The 20,008-nt window shown below is 47.7% G+C and overlaps 1 protein-coding gene and 1 pseudogene across 2 annotated transcripts; both read right to left on the reverse strand.

The window, feature by feature from the left end:
• Positions 1 to 4,168: 4,168 nt before the first annotated feature.
• LOC112066207 (ATP synthase subunit O, mitochondrial-like) lies at positions 4,169 to 5,037 on the reverse strand (annotated as a pseudogene).
• Positions 5,038 to 7,375: 2,338 nt separating this feature from the next.
• Positions 7,376 to 19,799, reverse strand: LOC114484986 (protein CBFA2T2). 2 transcript variants are annotated; one of them, XM_028484863.1, is made up of 3 exons: positions 19,717 to 19,799; positions 16,418 to 16,605; positions 7,376 to 12,136 (listed from the first exon to the last, which is right to left on the reverse strand). In XM_028484863.1, exons 2-3 carry the CDS (start codon positions 16,574 to 16,576, stop codon positions 11,837 to 11,839), a joined length of 459 nt encoding a protein of 152 aa, XP_028340664.1. In that variant the 5' UTR covers positions 16,577 to 16,605; positions 19,717 to 19,799; the 3' UTR covers positions 7,376 to 11,836. The 2 variants fall into 2 exon arrangements, with proteins under 2 accessions (XP_028340664.1, XP_028340663.1); XM_028484862.1 differs by having other exon boundaries at positions 16,418 to 16,608.
• Positions 19,800 to 20,008: the final 209 nt, after the last annotated feature.

The raw sequence follows: 20,008 nt of genomic DNA on the forward strand, positions 1-20,008 counted from the left end.
GCACATCGTCTTGAGGAAGCTGTGGTAGGTTTTGAGGGGTGACTGGCCAGTGGGCTGAGTGACATTTCACCAATGTGCTTGACTGCCCTGGTGGGGCCAGGTCGTGGCTGGGCCCTGAGGCATGGCCAGGAAGGCAGCTCAGGGTAGATGTCCTAGTTTGGGAGGTTTCTCCCCAGTGACCCCTGTAGGAGTTCAGACTTGGCAGGGACAGACAGAGCTGCTCCCACTGGCCTAGCCACCCAGGCCAAAGAACCAGCACGGGGGTCCCTGGGGGCTCCTCGGCCAGCACTACACCAGGCTGCACCATGCCACCCCACTTCCTAGACTCTTGGCAGTTCCTAGAAAGTGCTGCCAGCACCTGAGTCTCTCAGGTCTGGGTGGCTGGAGAAGGTGTCAGTATGTCTTTGCTAGAGAAGAAGTCCATCCAGGAGGAAATAATCCTGCTTTCTGTCCTGTGTTCTAATTCCTTCCGTTCCGTTTCCTTTACGAAAACAGTACCAACAGCAAACCCTCAAAACTAAAAAACTTCCCATTGCCTTCTTTGAACAAAGATGCTGAAATTCTTTTTTTTCTTTTTTTTTTTTTGATGCTGAAATTCTTAAGCTCAAGCTGACACCTCTTAAGTGGGCGCCACCCTTTGCCTGTCTCATCTCACCCTGCAATGGAGTTCTGAAAGTTAACACTTTTTTTTTTTTTTTTTTGTGGTATGCGGGCCTCCCTCTGTTGTGGGCTCTCCCGTTGCGGAGCACAGGCTCCGGACGCGCAGGCTCACTGGCCATGGCTCACGGGCCCAGCCGCTCCACGGCACGGGGGATCCTCCCAGACCGGGGCGCGAACCCGGTTCTCCTGCATCGGCAGGCGTTTTTTTTTTTTTTTTAAGATGGGCTGCATCTTCCCTTCCTTGCTGAAGGCTTGGAGGTGCCAGGGAGGGTCCTGCAGGTGGAGGGGAGAGTGTCAGTCCTACAGGGTTGGGGAAGGCCTCCTGGAGATGGCGATGTTGGGTTTGAGCTGTGAAAGAATAGTGCAGCAGTCTCCAGACAGAAGTGAGGGGCAGACAGGCAGGGAGAACGCTGCAGACAAAGGGAGCAGAAGGAGGAGCTGCAGAGTGTAAGGGATTGGAGGTGAGTGTCGAGGCCAGGCCAGAGGGAGTTTCAATGATGTCTTACAGGTAACGCGGAGGCGGGGGGTTGCCAGACGGGAGTGCTGTGGGCGGGCGCGGAGCTGGACTGCAGACAGGAGCCTGGAGTTACAGCTACAGGGAGAACAAAGTTCTGAGCTGGGGCTATGGGGGTACTGAGGGCCCCAGGCCTTTAGGTGTGTCTACCTGTCTCTCGCAAGCCTACATTCATTTCCATGCTGCCATCCCCCCAGGCCCCCAGGTCTTGGCCACCATCATCTCTGGCCTGAAAGACTATGGCAGCCTCTTCACTGGGCTTCCCTTCTGTACTCCACCCTGCAACAGTCCATTCCCCATAAAGGAACAGAAAGAAGGGGTTTTCAAAACATCACCGTGGTGACCATACTCCTCTGGCTAAGACCCTTCAATGGCAACCCCCTACCTTTAGCACCAAGATCAAGTTTGATTTCTTGACTTGGCATTCAAGGCCCTTAGCAATCAATACCCACTCGCATTATGTGCAGCCTCATCCCCCTAACACACTCCAGCTGAGCTGGGCTATTTGCAGCCTCAGTCCCTAGGTTTGCAACTCCCCTTTAGAACTTTGTTCCTTCGCATCCTCTACCCCATCCACTCTAGAATTGCCTCCTTAGGACTTCCCTGGTGGCACAATCGTTAAGAATCTGCCTGCCAATGCTGGGGACACGGGTTCGAGCCCAGGTCAGGGAAGATCCCACGTGCCGCGGGGCAACTAAGCCCGTGCGCCATAACTACTGAGCCTGCGCTCTAGAGCCCGCGAGCCACAACTACTGACCATGAGCCTAGAGCCCATGCTCCGCAACAAGAGAAGCCACCGCAATGAGAAGCCTGCGCACCGCAACGAAGAGTAGCCCCCGCTCGCTACAACTAGAGGAAGCCCGCATGCAGCAACGAAGATCCGACGCAGCCAAAAATAAATAAATCAAAAAACAAACAAAAAACCAACCACTGGGCACCTGCTTTGTGGCAGGTGCCGGGGCTGGCAAAACATCCAGGGCTGGTGACAGCACCCAGGTCAAGGACAGGCAGAGTACTGAAGCTGGGCGATCCTGGCTCCTGCCAGCTGCCACCTCTACCCCTTCACCCACTCCCTGCACCTGCCTCCTCACCTTCCTCCCACCTGTGCTGGTGACTCACCTGCATATATCAAAACCTGTCCTAGGGACTGGGTCAGTGCCAGGCCAGGTGCTGGAGAGACAGCAACAGTCTAGGTGGCTGCCACTGCCCTCCTGCTCTCAGAGAGAAATATGCACACCAAATCCCCTTAACACAGACCCTGATGGGTTGAAACAAAAGGGCTTCAAGAAGTTATTCTCAGGAATTCCCTGGCGGTCTGCTGGTTAGGACTCTGTGCTCCCACTGCAGGGGGCATGGGTTCGATGCCTGGTCGGGTAGCTACCGCGCGGTGTGGCCAAAAAAAAAAAAAAAAGTTATTCTCAAAACAAATACTACTTGAGGAAGACATCAGGCTCCCAGCGGGATGCTGGGACAAAGGTGAATCCTCAAGGACATCACATATTGGCAGAGAGAAAAGCAGGTTGTGATGGCAGCCTCTGTTTACAGGGGCTTCCTGGGTACTAAGCCCTATGCTAAGGGTGACTCCCATATGATCACATTTCACCTCAGAATAGCCCAGTGGTGTAGGTACCATTAGCATCCCCAATTTACACATGAAGAACCAGAAGCTCAGCAAGCAAGTGCTTGCTCTGAATCACACGACTGGATCTACTCTCTGGTACCAAGAGCTACTTGCCATCAAACGTGAACATTGCTGAGCAAAATTTCAGGCATCCTCTGGTAATGGAAACCCTGGAGGACGGTGGCAGCCTTAACAAAGGAGGGAGTGAGGCCAAGCCCTGGGGCTGCAGGATGGCAGACGGGGCAGCAAGAAGAGCCATGGAAGCACAGCACGAGGTGGAGGGTGGATCTGATGTGGGCTTTTCAGAGCTCAGCCCTTGGAAGGTAGGTGGTGCGGGTGCTGAGTACTCATCATTTCTGCAACTCCCTAGGAGGCACCCAGAGAAGGTCAGTTGAATTCATGGGGCAGATAGGCAGCCTCAGAAAAGGCTGGTGCAAAGGGGAAGGCAAAAGGTGCTGGGGTGTGCACTCTGGACAGGAATCTGGCTTGTGGATGGAGGCAGCAGAGGTAGCAGGTCTGATTCTGTCCACAAGAGGGCGCCTGGCACCAGGCAATGAAGCCGCCCTGGAGCATGGGGGGTGGTTTGTTGCTGGTTCCCCGATGGTCTTGGGAGAGAGGATGTGAAGGAGGGGATACATCCAACTCACTACCTTGAAATTCCAGCACCAGAAACAAGCACAGAGGGGCAGAATGAGTTCAGATCGATGCATGTTTGCTCATTCTGAGATTGTATCACCTCAGGCCAATTATTGCCCTTTATACTGAGTCAGTAAGTTTCTTGACTGCCTCCTTGGTAAAATTTGAAAGGGCTCTTCCCTCGAAACCTGCCTTCCAAAAGGAACAACTAACTCTCCTTTTTTTCCATCTCCTTCTCATACAGTAATGCTTCACTCATTTTGATTCATCTAATCTGCCAGTCAATATTGCACTATTTATTTCAATGATTGTAATTTCCAGAATTCTATCTTCAAATCTGCCTTAGTCTCTTACTTTTTTTTTTTTTTTTTTTTTTTTTTGCAGTACACGGGCCTCTCACTGTTGTGGCCTCTCCCGTTGCGGAGCACAGGCTCCGGATGCGCAGGCTCAGCGGCCGTGGCTCACGGGCCCAGCCGCTCCGCGGCATGTGGGATCTTCCCGGACTGGGGCACGAACCCGTGTCCCCTGCATAGGCAGGCGGACTCTCAACCACTGCGCCACCAGGGAAGCCCAGTCTCTTACTTTTTGCTAATTTTTTTCCAGCACTGTCTTTAGAGGTTTCATAGTTATTTTATATTCTGTGTCTGATAATAACAGTATTGAAGTCTCAGGGGTCTAAATCAATTTTTTTTTCCTGTTCGGGAAGCATTTTATTGTTGCTCCAAGTTTAAGAATTTTCACTGACAGAAAATCAACACTTTGAAAATCTGCATTGCTTTGCTCAGCTTCTGAATCTTGGTTTTTGAAGACATATTTCTCTCTAGTACGGACAATCATTCCACCTGTGATTGATGGCTCAATCTTAACTTCCAGTTTCAACACTTGGCCTTGACTTAGAAAGCTCTTCAGAACCGTTTTTAATTCAGCAACAGCGGCTTCATCTAAAGGAGGTACAGTGGTAACTGCAAGGTACTTCTCCACTCTGGACACTCATCACAGTAGAAAAGTCAGAACTATGGCTCCAGGGGTATTGTTCAAGCGACCATTTTCAGCAAGCAAATTGATCCAACCCGATGTGAGGGGAGAAAACCTTTTTTTTTGGCCGTGCCACGCACGGCTTGGGAGATCTTAGTTCCCCGACCGGGGATCGAACACAGTCCCTTGGCAGTGAAAGCGTGGAGTTCTAACCACTGAACCGCCAGGGAAGTCCTGAGAAAACCTCTCTTTTGCTGTCATGTCTTTTAGGCTTTTCACCTCAATGTAACACTTTACATAGGGATTCATAATAGAAGCAGCCATTTCAGGTTCCTTCAAGATTTGTGCTACTCTCAACGATTCTTTTGCTACTTGCTCCAGTTTATTCTGTTTACATGCAGCAGAATAAAGAGCAGTGGCATAGTGACTTTTGATACCATATATCTGAACACAGGCTTGATGGTGGCCTCACAGGCTTGATGAACGGCCTGAGCACAGATGTACTGAAGCATTGCACCTGCCGGGAGAGCCCGGGCACTGCTGGGGCAGCCTCTTCTGCTGGGCGGCTGTGGGTCAAACCTGAGTTGATGAGAGCTGAGTTAATTTTTTGTTCCTGCTGACTGTTGCTCATAGTGGCTCATTTGCTTGGACATGAACTTTAGTAACTATCTTGGACAATTTATACTTGGTTGATATGTAATAATATGATATTTTAATATTTTTCTCTGGAGGATTTGCATTTTTGCTTCTGCCAGATACCAGGAGATACAAGCCTGGAATCATCTTAATTTCCCAGTCAAGGGATTCTTTGACCTCTGGAGATTCTGAACCTCAGCTCCAGGAGAGCAGACGTAAGAGTAGTCTCTGGGGCTTCCCTGGTGGCGCAGTGGTTAAGAGTTTGCCTGCTGATGCAGGGGACACGGGTTCGTGCCCCGATCCGGGAGGATCCCACATGCCGTGGAGCGGCTGGGCCCGTGAGCCATGGCCGCTGAGCCTGCGCATCCGGAGCCTGTGCTCCGCAACGGGAGAGGCCACAACAGTGAGCGCAAGGGGAGAGGCCACAACAGTGAGAGGCCCGCGTAACGCAAAAAAAAAAAAAAAAAAAAAAAAAAAGAGTAGTCTCTGGTCAGTTTTTCTCTTTCTTCCAGCAGGGCCAGACAGATGTTCTCTGCTCAGTTCCCTTTGCAGACAGGTCAATTTTCCCTGCTTGCCTTTTCACTGAGGCCAAAGCCAGTGCCCTGGCTTTATGGAGAGGTCCCCATTTTGTTTCTCTATTTTGTACAGGCGCAAAGCTTAGTGCCACAGTCCCCCTAGGGGCAGTTAATCCCTCCAACTCTTGACTTCTTGGAATTTCTTTTGCCCCCAAGCAGCAGTTTTCCTCTACTGTACCCAACTACCTTTGTGGTTTCAGCTTACTTTTTTTCTGTCCCTTGGGGATTTCCTAAACTTTCTCATCTGTGACCTCAGCAAAAAAAGTCAATTCATTAGAATTTATCTGGCATCCAGGTGTTTTATGATAATGGCAAAATTTTCAGCCTATTTATATAGCAAATTTAACATGGTATTTTACTATATTATCCCAAGTCCCTGGGATCATTTTTCCAGGGCTAAGGCAGACTGTGGATTGTTGACTTGTCTACCAAATATGCTTTTGTGCTAGACTGACAGTCACGAGGCTTGAGATCCTGTAATTGCCGAGTGGTGGACTGCAGCGCCAGGGAGCTGTTGAGAAAAACTGGCAGTTGGCGCCATCTGCACGAGACAGCTAAACCCACACCTTGCCTTCTAGGGCCAAGGCCAAGGTCATCCTCCTCCCTACCCTGAGATCTAGTAACCAACCCTTCCCTTTGCATTTTGGGGGCCTGTGAAGCGGATGGTGCCAACAAGCCTCTTGCACAAGGCTGCTCAGAAGTAGTTCTAGGGCTGAGGCCAGATTCGGGTGACAGGAGTGAGGCTGGGGCTGGGTCCTTGGGAAGTGAGGCCTCAGGTCACTGGTTAGGAAACTGGACTGACAGCCCAAGACGTCATATGTACAGGTACACACAGGTGTGCCTGCAGCAACCTGTGTCATGTCACAGCTGGTCAGACCACCTCAGAGCCATGTAAGTACTACTTGGGTCCTGTCAGAGGAACAGCAAGCTGGTGGGCTTTCAGGGAAAGCAGTTTGAACACAGGCTTCAAGGACCCAAGAAATGTTCAGTTCTAGAAATCCAGCTTTGGAAAATTATCCCAAAGAAATAAATCATGCTCAGGTAGATGTTCACTTCAGTATGTTAGGGAAAATTTGAAAGCAGCCCAACAGGAGGTGAAGAGTTAAATTATGGCCTTGAGGGAATTCCCTGGCCGTCCAGTGGCTTTCACTGCCGAGGGCCCGGGTTCAATCTCTGGTTGGGGAACTAAGATCCCACAAGCCGCATGGCACAGCAAAACAAACAACAGAAAATTATGGCCTTGATTAAATCATACAACCATTAAGCAAATAAATGCGAAGGCAACAGCGAACTTATGATTTACCCTCAGTATAAAAAGGAAATGAATGAATATTCCCAAGTCCAGGTATGTTAAAAACGTTTAAGGAAATAACATAAGAGTTATTAGAAAAAAGTACCTACAGATCCACTACCCTATTTTGCAAACTTTCTGTGGTTGTATTTTCCTCATTAAAAGATCACTTAATGGTGAAGAGCTAACAGGGAGTTGGGAGTTATCTGTAGCTATTGTTGGCACTTGGCTTCCCAGAGGTCCAGAAGCTGGAACTGCCTTCTTAGCAGTACCTCTTGTGTTCATTCCCCTGGGTGCTCTCAAGCCATAGCAAGAACCAGTGGAGCCCCACCCCATCTCTGAAGATCGAGGAACAAGGCAGAGGGGACGCAGAAGCCTGCCGGCAGGAAGTCTTACAGAACTACATGCACCACCTTCCCTCCTAGTCCCATTTCAGCTTGAGTCAGAAAAGGAATATAGCCTTTTTATTGACTACTTTAAGTAGAACAAACTAAATACATATTTAACAGTTTTGGTTCATTTATACAGTACATTAAATAAGTTATGCACAGAGTTAAGTAACAAAAGTTCCTATCAGAGTAGAATGACAAAGCACAGAAAAACCGATTCTACCGCATCCCGTGGGTGGTTTCACATTCATCATCCCCCTTAAAAAACCACGCTTGGAAGCTTAGTTTTTTATTTATTTACATTATTGGCTTTCTTTTATGGATGGAGCTTTTGTAGCCTCATCAGGAACTTCGAAAGCCTCTTAGCCAAACGGCACTTTCAGCCATTCGCCTAATGCTTATTGCTGCTTCTCTCTTGCCAACTCCAATGCAGGGACGGCGCCGTCCCTGCCAGCTGCCAGCCGCACATGCCCTATTTGGTATAAGGATCAATGAGTGTACACTGGGCAGTTGTGGGTCTAACCAGATGGGGTAGCAGGGGAAGCTCCATCTCTGGGGCTGTGGAGGCAAAGGGCGGATGCAAGGTCCGCCCTCAGGCCTCAACCTTCTCCTGGCTCATGATGGAAAAGGTCGCCTGCACCATCATCTTTGGAATTGAGCATGTCAATGCACGTGGGCAAAGAGGCAGGTAGTCAACATTTTGGTTTCACAATAACTACAGAGTTGGAAGGGCCCTATTCAACAGCTCACCCTGTACAACACCCCACTCCACCCCAGGCAGGACTCCTTCCCGACAGCTGGCCGGCTGGCCCATGCTGGAACAGTCCAGGTCTAACTTTTCTTACATTTGGTTCAAACCTGCCACCACCTAGTTCTCTGTAAATAGCTTAAAAAAAAACCCAACAAACCTAAGAAACTTGGCTTGGTCTATTGACCTGGGAGCCTGGAAACCAGTGCTGAAGAAAGCCTCCAAGATGAGTTCTATTTTAAATGATTTACTCAATCCATAATCCCATCTACAATTTCCAGGACAAACAGCCACCTGGTCATTATTTATGCTTTCATCCCGAAGACCTCACGACCACACAATTCCAATTGTGTTGCTGAAACTTCAAGCCCACTTGCTGAGATATCTTCTGGAACTACCCATAAAAAGGTCTACCCTTTGCAAGCAGGTGACAGCGCTGGGGATCAATTTGGCTTTGGGACAGGCTGTACAAAGTAAAGTGTAGATTTTCTGTCTAGAAGCTGAGGATGCTCATGTTGACAACAAGAAGTGAGGAACTCCTGGTGGACCAACTGGCCCAGATGTACAAAGGTCATCCACACTGTAGAGGGCCCACTGCAGCCGATGCCAGGCATGGACCCATGCTGGGGAGATGGGTCGTTTCCAGTCTTACATCCACTGAGAGACATACGTGACTCAGCACTGTCTAAGAGAAATGGGTCTTGTTTCCAGTCTTACATCCACTGAGAGACATACGTGACTCAGCACTGTCTAAGAGAAGATGCACTTGCTGTGACCTCAGGGTCGCATGACTGTGCCTGAGCAGATCTGCTTGAGCCCCATCCCGAGGGCTGCAAGGATGCTCCCAAGTGGAGTGCTCACATCTCAGGAGGAAGGCTGCCTATTCCTGAGCAGGTAGCACTAACCTGAGTCTGTTTTCACCACTGGGTGGAGTCAGGCCTGGTGCAGGCAGGTGGCCCCAAAGGATGATTGAAGATCTGAGGATCCAGCCCTCAAGCTTCCCTCAGAACATTTAAAGACAGCTCCCATGTTGGCCACTTCTGGTCTTCTCTGGCTCCTGCAACCATTCCTCACCGGGGAGAGGACAATGATGTCCCATCACTTGTCACATTTGATTTGGTTTCTAGGATAATACTGAAGAGCCTATGACTGCCCTGACAATACCTTTAGTACCACCACTATGTCTTTTTTTGTCCCCTCAAACTATAAAGGTTGATCCCCTAAGCAGTCTGAGTATATTAAGATATTTTAAATCTAATTAAATGAAAGGGGGAAGCCTGAATCTGCACCCTCAACCTGGCAGCTGGAGTGGTTATCAGCTGACATGGGAAACCAAGTGGGGAACCTGGACTCATCCCTGCCCCTCCAGTCCCCTCACCCTATCCCAAGACAGTGTCCCTTCTCCTAACCAGAGAGCTGGAGAATTTCAGAAGAGCGGGAGGTGGAGAAAGGGATTGTTTACATTTAAATAGGAAGTCTTGGACAGATGCCCTGGCAACCTATGTGTGAAATTGACCAAAATTAATACAGCAAAAGGCCTGATAGCTGAACTTCAGTGTGGGACACTGCCTAAGTTTTCAGCTTGGCCTTTGGGTAGCAGATGAGCAAAGCCGTTTAGAATAGCATTACAAAAACTCTGAAAATTAAGCTGTCATTGGAACCACACTCCACAAAAGTCAGCTAGGACCTACCTGCACACTAATCCTAAACCTTACCTGTAGGGCTTGACAGCAAGCCCTGATGAACAGTATTCGGTTGGTTTTGGCTCTTATTCCAACCTGAAAAAACCTGAGCTACCCTGGCTAGTCCTGTGGCCACTGAAGACCTAAAGAACATGCCTAGGTGTTCATCCAACTTGCCAATGAAAGAGGGAGCTGAGGACAGACCCAGTGGACACCACGAGACACCCTCTTGCTGCAACAGGTTTATAGGCTCAGTGACCTCCTCTCAGGGGACATCCCATGTCTCAGGGAAATGTAGGCAATTCCTGTCTGGGGTTCTGATTTCATCTGTTAGTCAGGACACCCCAACTGCTACAGCTAAGGAGTTCCACAATAAAGTAACTATTCTGTTATTCTTTCTCTGGGGATGTCTTACTTTATGTAGCGGAAATCCAGGTATTTTAAAGGTGCCTTGTTCTGAGTTTCTTTTAAGACAGAAAATCCTTGGGTAAGGTAAATTAGGGACTTAAAGTTCTTAAAGTAAGATACACCTATATGTAAGGACAATGTTACCTATGCTGATACCTTACTGAGAGCTTTCAATTCACTCTGATCAATGCACAGAAATTGGCCATCTAAAGCTGAGCTTTCAAGGGCCAGCGGGACCTTGCTGCAAGAGGGCGCTGAAGGCTTGGAGGTGGAGTGGGGGAGGGTCAGAGTCCTTGGGCTCCCAATAAAACTTGAATGACAGGGAAGAACGTGTGTGGCAGTTCCTAACGTTTTAAAGGGACTATAGGTGATGTCATGTTCGGAGAGCTAGGTAAGCAGCTGGAAAACTCCCTGAAGACAGGAAGAAAACTTGGTCAGGCTCTCTCAAATGGTTGTCACATTTCACAGAACTTTTCTTAGCTCAAAGAGGGCAGGTACCAACAAAACAAGAGAAGGGAAACAGATTGTATGCCCAATAATAAATTGATATAGGACATAATGACAAGGTTTGAAGAATTCCTTCAGGTCCAAAAGGGTTGCTCAGAAGTGACCAGGCCTTGACTGGTGAGGCAAGTCGTAGCCACACCACATCTCATCCTGTGGGTCAACTACGGCTTCACAGGCGCCAAATAGAGACCACGGGAAGAAGATCCACGCAGTGATCTGGACATGCGTGGTATGAGATAAAAGGACACAGAACAAGATGACTGTGCAAAGAGCCAAGTGGTGACAAAAGGTTCTGCATTTCCAATAGATGATCCGTTCAATAATGTGATGATATTAGTTTGGCCAACATGCTCAGAGGGAACAGACTATCCACAATTGAGTCTCATTCTCCCTCAGACCAATCCATGCGCTGAAAACTATTTTCTGCATAAGCAAAATCAAATAAGAGAAAAAAAAAATGGGTCCCAAACTAAAATAACCAGCCAGGTTAGAAAATCTTGTCCAAAATGATCTGTGATGCTTGGTGGAAGTTTTATTTTTTATTATGGGTGCTTTTACTGAAATGGTGACTTCTTTCCTGTGGTTTCTGAGACTCTTAAGTCTGAACAGCAGGGTCGAGGAGGGAGTCCTGAGTGCTGCTTTTTGCCTGCCCAAGTCCCCACGGGACCAATCAGTGGCACCTGCTGAGGGTGGAAATGGGGCTCAAGGAGCTGTTAGGGGCAAGGGGAACTCCCTTTGGGAGACAGGCCTCCTCCCGGCTTGCTATCAGTCTCCAGGCCTCTGCCGTGGGAGGATAATGGAGTAGGGGACAGCACATGGGGTGAGCTGCCTCCAGCCTGGCTGGGCACATTCGACAGTCTGCTGCCTCATGAGGCAGGGAGGGGAGCTGGCGGGCTACACAGAAAAGTGGCCGGCCATCCCAGCTTCAGCTGGGAGAGGAACAAACCAGGAAGCCATGGAGGAGGCAGCTCCAGCCAGCTGCCTGTGTGCACACGACTTCCCCCAAGGACACAGACGGGAAACTGGGGCAAGTGTCTGGAGGGGCTGGGGAGCAGTGCTTGCTGGGGCTTGAAGTCTTCCTGCCTCCACTTCTCTTGATGATGACCCAACAGCTACTTGCACTGGTTCAAGCAGCCAGCCTCCCGTGCAGAGTCTGTCGTGCTGTGAGGTCATCAGGGGAAGCGAGTCTGGGGCTCAGAGTCCGTTGGTGTCGATGGCTGTCACAGAGGCAGGTGTTGAGGAGCGCGAGGTGGTTGCTGAGGTCTTGTCCAGGGCTGGACTTGGCACACTGCAGTCGGCAGACCGGGCTGAGGAGCCCCTCCCTCCAGGAAGCAGTGGCCGGCTCTGGCTGTGGGGACTCTGGCCATGCAGGTTCTGGCCACAGAGGCGGTGGTGGCGCTCCCAATCCTTATGCTGGCAGAAAGAGCCGCAATATCGTGCGATATTGCAGCCACTGCAGGTCTCACTGGCTTTGCGGCCACAGTTCCAGCAGTTCTGCAAGACACAGGCATCCGTTAGCTGCTAGGATCCTGGGGGGCAGGCTTGTCATAACCTGTCACCTGCACTGTAAAACAGCAGGTGGGGCTGTACAGGGAGAGAGTGGGCTTTGGAGCTGCACACACCTGTGCTTGCCCTGCCTCTACTGTTATCTGCGTTCTGAGTTTCCTTCATCTGTACAACAGGAAAACTACCTATCCTGGGCTGATGGGACAGCGAGATGAGGGGTATGTGAAGACATCGTAGGGCAGTTGGAAGTCCTGCTAAAGGCATCAACTCATTGTTTTGACTCACATTTTAATCCTCAACGACCAAACCAAATTCTGTCCCAGGGTTCCCCCAACATAGCTATCTATCCCAAGACCACACAGGTGCTTAGACAGCTTTCTTCCTTGCCCTTCCCAATGGAGAAATGACCTTTGCTGTGTTCACTGACAACACCTGATCTTTAAAAAAGTCACCTGCCAGAGGACCTGGGTGAGTGACCAGGAGGGTGGGAAGCTGTGCTACTCCCTCTGTGCTCATTCTCCTTTCAGTGATGTATCTCATCAGAGGTGGGCTGAGGATCATGGGAATACTTCTGGCTTGTTTGTAGGAGGCCCCTGCAATACCTTAGAACCTAAGGCCCTGAGGTCTACATCAGGGAGTTTTCCTACTATTCTTTGCACTTTCCTAGAGGAAAGCTCCCAGCACCTGCCCTGTGGTACTCTCCTCCCGGTAGGCTCCTATGAGGACTTCACTAGTGACACATGAGTGTTCTGCACTTGAGGTCTCCATGACCCACTTATAAGAGAAAAGCCTTATGGCATTGGTCAGGTGAAGCTATCAGGAAAGCAAGGCTTTCTTCTTAGGTGTCAGGAAGGACTTGATCAGTCAGCCAGCTGCCCTCTCCCCTGCAAGTTCTCCAGAATGGCAGAAGCCAGTCACGAGGCCTGGCCTGACACTCAGAGAAGACAGATACTGTTCCCAGTGAAATCAGAACACTTGCGCAAGTGTAAAACAACTGATAAGGGCCAAGAAGGACCTGAGGCCACCTCTTGCATTGTACAGGTGGAACACTGAGGGCCAGTAGGCAGGGACTTGTCTGAGGTTATAAAATGATCACGTGGCTATGCACAGCCTGGAACCCGGACCGCCTGCCCCCACTATACCCAATGTACAAGTTTAGTTTCAAAAAGCCTTAGAAAGGACTGTAGATTCCCTTGCAACACAACAGGTTTCTCAGGAAATACACTCTAAGGACTGCCCCAACCTTGCCAACACCAACACTGGAGGACCAAGATGGGACAGAAGTAATTCTGAGGATCATTAAAGATCCCCAAGCAAACTGCATTCCAGAGAATTTCATACTTTGGAGCCTGACAGGCTGACTCCAAACAATGCTTTGGTAGAACATTATTGCTTGTGGGGAAGAACTCAGTTGCCTTCATGGGGCTGCTGTGGAAACATTGGCCTCTACTCCCTCTGTCCAAGTCTGCAAGAACATCTCAAACTGAGGCACAGTATTAGACCAATGGTGCTTTCACCTTGGCCACCATTACATTTAAAATATTTATTACATGATTGATGGGATACAATAAAACAAGATAAACAGCCTCCCACAGAGGTGGGATCATAGAAATGCAGGAACAACGTGGTTAGGGTCAGAGAAGCCAGGGTGAAAAGGACACTTTACATTCCCTGTCTCTGTGGCTTTTCCCTGATTTCACCAAAAGCCTTTTTGCCAAGATACATGACAAAAGGTTTATTGTGGTAGTCACCCTTCAAATCAGCATTTGTCAAAGCTGGAGCAATGCATGTGGCCAAAAAGGCCTTTGTAATTAATGGGTAAGGTTATGAACCTTCTGAGCTACTGGCCAAGGAAGTCAGAGATGGGATTCCAGAATTTCCTTTGTCAAGCATGGGCCATCAGTCTATGCCAGTTATTACTCAAAGTGGCCCAGGGAACACCTGTATCAGAATGACCTGGGGCTTGTCAAAATCCTTGGGACCCATCCCAGAGCTCCCTGACCTTATTTCAAACTGGCCTAAAGGAGAAATGATTCCTATCTTATAGTCAACTGCTAGCCCATTATGTTTGCCAGGAAATCCAGGCTGGGGACAGAAGGGGACCTCTCACTTCATCCCTCTACCTGAGGCATTCCAGGGGAGATGCTTCAGTCTGCCCTCAGAGGAGGCAGCTGTTCTGCAAGAGCAAGAGCTGCCATAGCTCACACACCTATGTCGTTAACAACATAACAAAATCCCTTCTGTCTAAACAGCGCATTGCAGTTTAAAAACACTTCCACAGGGGCTTCCCTGGTGGCGCAGTGGTTGCGAATCCGCCTGCCAGTGCAGGGGACACAGGTTCGATCCCTGGACCAGGAAGATCCTACATGTCGCAGAGCAAATAGGCCCATGAACCACAACTACTGAGCCTGTGCTCTGGAGCCCACGAGCCACAACTATTGAGCCCGCATGCCGCAACTACTGAAGCCTGCGTGCCTACACCCCGTGCTCTGCAACGAGAGAAGCCACCGCAATGAGAAGCCCATGCACTGCAACGAAGAGTAGCCCCCGCTTGCCGCAACTAGAGAAAGCCCATGCAGCAACGAAGACCCAACACAGCCAAAAATAAATAAATAAATAAATAAAATTTATTAAAAAAAAAACACAAAACCACTTCCACAACCATGATCTAATTATATCTTCCTAAAAAGTATAAGACCAGCAGGACAGGGGCTGCTGCACACCCACCATACAGAGAAGGAGACTGACTCCTGAAGGGTATGCTGCCAGTGTGAGGGGAACTGGGACTAGCACGTAGGGTTCCTGGGCTCCTTCTGCTATACCAAACCACCTCTCACAGGATGGATGAAAAACTGCAGGGATACCTCTAGATGTCAAGCAGAACTTCCTGAATGAAATGGAAGGAAATCAGCTCTCCTGGTCCAACACAAAATTACTCAGAGCTTAGGCCCTGCTATCCTGCCCCTGTTTTGGAAGGAAGTTTGCTGGGATGGATGCTGGTGTGTGCCTCACCTGTAAGCCTCTTTGTGCACTGTTTAAAATTCTAGCTCCTTTTAAAGCACAATGCTATAAATGGAGAGCTGGGATTCAAACCATGCAATCCAGATCCAGAACTCATGCTCTTAGCCAAAATGTTACATTCTTTCTTCAGAGAAAGACATAGTTAAACATAGACATAAAAGTAGGTAAATATGGACAAATATAGGTATTGATATGGATGGCTATAGATAAGGAATTAAATACACAACAGAAAAAAGTAGGAGGGGAGAAGGAAAAGGGGAGAGTTAAAGGAAATACTTTCTCACAATTCAGTTGGGAGTGCTACAATAAGGACTTTTTCCACATCCTCTGTGAATGGCAACATGATATTTAGGCATTTTCATCTTCACATTGCCATGCTTAACACTGTAATACTGAAAAAGATCGTTTAAAGAGGATGAGAAAATAAAATTTGTCATTTATAAAACAAACCAACAAAAAAATCTCAGTTCTTTATAACTTCAAGAGAATATCCCAAAGACTAGATGGGCTCTACCTACTTATAGAAACAGGCTTGTTTCAGGACTTAAAGTTTGTCTTAAAGCTGAAAAGTGACTAAAATGAAAGTTATAGAAAAAGCTCATTACATTCGAAAGGACTGTTATGATGTTTTTGTCACATGCCTTTTCTTTTCAGTTTGTTGTCCTCATTATGGTACAAGAGTGTCCTGTATAGAAGCATCACCACATCCTGGGGCCCTAGGCAGTCAGGCAGGCCTGCCCAATCTGTCACTTCAATCCATGAAAGGACTATCCTTTTTGTAAACAGATCGGATGCTACAGGACCCTGCATCTCCTTTCTCCTACTCTGGCTTCAGTGATGTGGGATTACGTCAAATTCCCTGAGTCCCAGTCTCCTCATTTGTAAAACTGGACTCCAGCAACACCCACATCTCACAGGGTCACTGTGAGGACCACAAAGACTACATACACACTTCGCTCTGTATCTGGCACACAGCAGGCCCACTCAGGCAGTGGAGGTCATTGTTATCACGCAAGTCAGCAAACTCTGTCTTTAGGGTGAGTTTTCAAAACTTAAACCAATATAATGAGCCAATATACAAGAATATAATAATTGAGAAACAAACCTCTCTGGTACTGAATAAAAATCATAATCATCTAGCTCAAGAGCGGACTGTTGGCCCTTACTACCCAGCACTTGAGAGGAAAGCAGTGGGCTTGGTCACTCTAGCTGCCCCAGCCCCAGCCCGCAGCCCAATAGTGCTCTGACCTCCGTCGACTCTTCTTGCTCGTTTATGACGAGAAAGGCGTCCTCTGCGGCCTGCCGTTTGACATCCGCTATTGTCTGCTCCATCCGAGCTCTCTCTGTAGCAATCACTTCAAAGGCTTTTTGCTCTGCCTCAGCAACGGCTTTCTGTACTTCTGACATGGCCTGAATTTTCACCTTATTCACAGCTTCTTCTAGAAGAAAGTGACAGTAAAATCAACTGGCCGAGAAATCTTTCCCCTCCCACTCCACATCATTTCTAAGAAGGGACAGAGGTGAAACCTGATGACTTTTCTAAAAATACACAGGGATGAACTTATGACATAGCATTCACCTTTTTTTTTTTTTTTTTTTTTGCGGTACGCGGGCCTCTCACCGCCGCGGCCTCTCCCGTTGCGGCGCACAGGCTCCGGACGCGCAGGCCCAGCGGCCATGGCTCACGGGCCCAGCCGCTCCGCGGCATGTGGGATCTTCCCGGACCGGGGCACGAACCCGTGTCCCCTGCATCGGCAGGCGGACTCTCAACCACTGCGCCACCAGGGAAGCCCAGCATTCACCTTTATTCTTATCCTCACTTGTCCATTCATGCTAGGGGCTGGGGAGACCTCGATGACTAAGATGTATCCATATTCTCACAACTGTGATCAATATAAAGGTGGCTGAGGTGCCATGATACATGTCAGTATAAGAGACAACAGTTCCAAGGGGAAAAGTGGTCAGCTCTATAAGTGGCAGAGGAGGATCAGGAAAATGTGTCTTGGTTGAGATGGTAGGTGGAAATGAATTTTTAGAAAGTCTTCCATTCCCCACTAAGGAATTTGGCCCTTCTTCTAAAGAAAATGTGAAACCCTAAAGGGTTCTATGCACGGAGAAAAGACTGATGACAGAGATACCAACTGAGAGGTTGGGGCAATAATCTGGCTGATAAAAAGAGACTCTGAATTTAGGCAGGAGCAAGTGGCACAGAAAAGGGGATGAGATAGAATGAGCTGGTACATCTAAGGGTCTGGAGGTGGAGGTAAAGGCAAAGAATGGAACTGCTATGCAATGAAACAGATAGTAAGCAAAATGCTGGTGTGAAGGCAAGCGAGAAGGTTGAGGTGCATCCAGGTACAAATGACCAGGAGGCAGTTAGGTATGTGAGACTGAACTTAGTAGAGAAATGCTGCCTGAAGATACAGTTCTGGGCTGCTAGGTGCCCTGGGCCTCCAAAGCGCTGTCCAGTTGCCATCACTCCACTTGATTCCTGATCAGTTCCTCCCAGCACCACCGCCCTGCTTGGTTTCACAGGATGTACACTCCAAATGACATATGCTATGCATTTGAGCCTCAGTCCTAAGTTCCAGTGTGAATGACCTCCCTCCTGAGTCCACAAAACTGGACAACTCAGAAGCCTAAGGAAACTCCCTTACTGCTTGGCTCTTGCACATGGCCTAGGCTCAAAAGAAGTCTGAACACAGTGTTGCCATCCTAGAACCTTCCATCATATCGCTCCAGCCAAGAAAAGCAAGTTTTCACCCTAAAGGTCAAGGATGATGCTGAGCTCATCAGACACTGACTCCACTCCTTTACTCTTGGTGTCCCCGCAGGTCCACTGTGGCCCACCACAGCTACCTTTCAGAGACCTCTTTTAATTTACCAGGTAGATGTTGAGTGTCTCTTATTGAGCCAACATAAAAATGCTCCTAAGTGTATTTTATCTTCTCAGTTTAAAGATGAATCAGTAAGAATCATAGTTTGGAAATCTACCTCACTGAAGGTCATCTAAGGTCACAGATGGCACTGTCACAGAACAAGCACTCAAATTTAGCTGGCCCACGCCAAAGTTAGGCTCTTAACCATAGTTAACCAAAGGTTACCTCTCAAGTAGAAAATCACTAGTTATCAAAGAGATCTTGTGCATGGTAATTTTTCACTCTATCTTTACAATTACTATCTTCATTTCCCACAACTCTACTTCTTGGTAGTATAATATATACATCCCCATTTCCAACTGCAAAGATTTTTCCGAGGTGCTATGTAGTTTTCCAAATTATTTTTAATGGTAAGATAATATTCTGTTGTGGTGCCACACTATAAAATTCATAACCAATTCATGGATATGTGGGCATTTCCTGGGTTGCCTCTCCCTTGCTCCAATAATACATTAAAAACAGTGTCTTTTTACATACTGCTGCCTTTTTAACAATTTGTGTGCCTAAATCTGGATCATCCCCTTTTATTTTTAAATTTATTTTTATTTTTTAGGCCGTGCCGTGTGGCATGCAGGATCTTAGTTCCCTGACCTGGGATCGAACCTGTGCTCCCCCCCTGCAGTAGAAGCTTAACTTAACCACTGGACCACCAAGGAAGTCCCTGGATCATTCCCTTTTAAGATTCAAAAGCATGCCAGTGAGAAATGAGTTCAAAATTTCCATGCGTTCATGGTTGGTAACACTTAATAATTTCATATATAAATCTCGGATGAATTATTTAGTGTCATTAACAGGGTCCTCTAAAATTTTGTCAGTAATTAGGTGTTAAAGACTTTGGTGGCTAATTGGTCAGGGTTGCATTACCTTGTACTTTCCTGATTGTCAGTGAGAATAAACATTTTTCAATATGGTTAATTTGTTTTTCTCATGAGGTGTGTGCTCCTATCTATTGTCCATCTGTTTATATTATGGTCTTGATATCAACTGGGTATTAACTTTTTTGTAGAAATAAATTTTATCTTAGAAAGAAAACCAAAAACTGTATATTGGACTACAAAAATTTCACAGAGAAAGGGAGGCAAGAAGGAAAAGAAGGCTAGTATTGGATAAGGTAATATTAGGGATATGAGGTTAGTGTAATCCCCTGTCTTAACACAACAAGCAGTTCCTACCCTCCCTTATTCTTATAGAAAATGACACCTACCAAGAACAGTCGTGATGCAGCTAGAGACAGTGAAGATGAAAGGAAGAGCAAAATGAACCAAATGTGGGAGCATGAGAACACAGTGACGAGAAGAGGCAGAAATGAATTAAGCTATACACCCAGAAACAGGGCATATAAATAGGGAAGGAAGAGTCGGTTACTTAACGCCTCCCAGTAGAAGGGGGTGATAAGGACTTGGATGGATTGTAGGGAGTCATTCCAAATTCTTAATCAGCAAGTAACATGACAGGCAGTCCAGAAGGTAGGACAAGCTGAAGGGGGAGAGGCAGGAGCCTAGAGCTCTTTGAAGAGGAAGTTATGAGAAAACCACCTTTCCCCCAAATATGTGCTCTACACTCATATAAATTAGTGAGTACATGTGATCTATAAGCAGACAGACATACCAGTTTTTTTCCAAAACTCCACAGGTACATATCCTGTTCCTGGCCTACTGTTGAATTCCCGCTGAGAATCTACAGGAGAGAGAGAAACAGCATAGGGTCAGAAGCTGTCTATAATTGACGTGTTTTACTTTTGTGAAAAACTTATCAGATCTCTCATTCACCATGTAGAAAGATTCAAACATATACATTCATTTACTGGAAGAAATGTTCTGACAAGGAATAAAATCAGATTATAAACAGTACACTTAATTTGTAGATGCTTAACATTGCTAATCATCAGAGAAATGCAAAC

This window comes from Physeter macrocephalus, unplaced genomic scaffold (genome assembly GCF_002837175.3).
Source record: "Physeter macrocephalus isolate SW-GA unplaced genomic scaffold, ASM283717v5 random_257, whole genome shotgun sequence".
NCBI lineage: Eukaryota > Metazoa > Chordata > Mammalia > Artiodactyla > Physeteridae > Physeter > Physeter macrocephalus.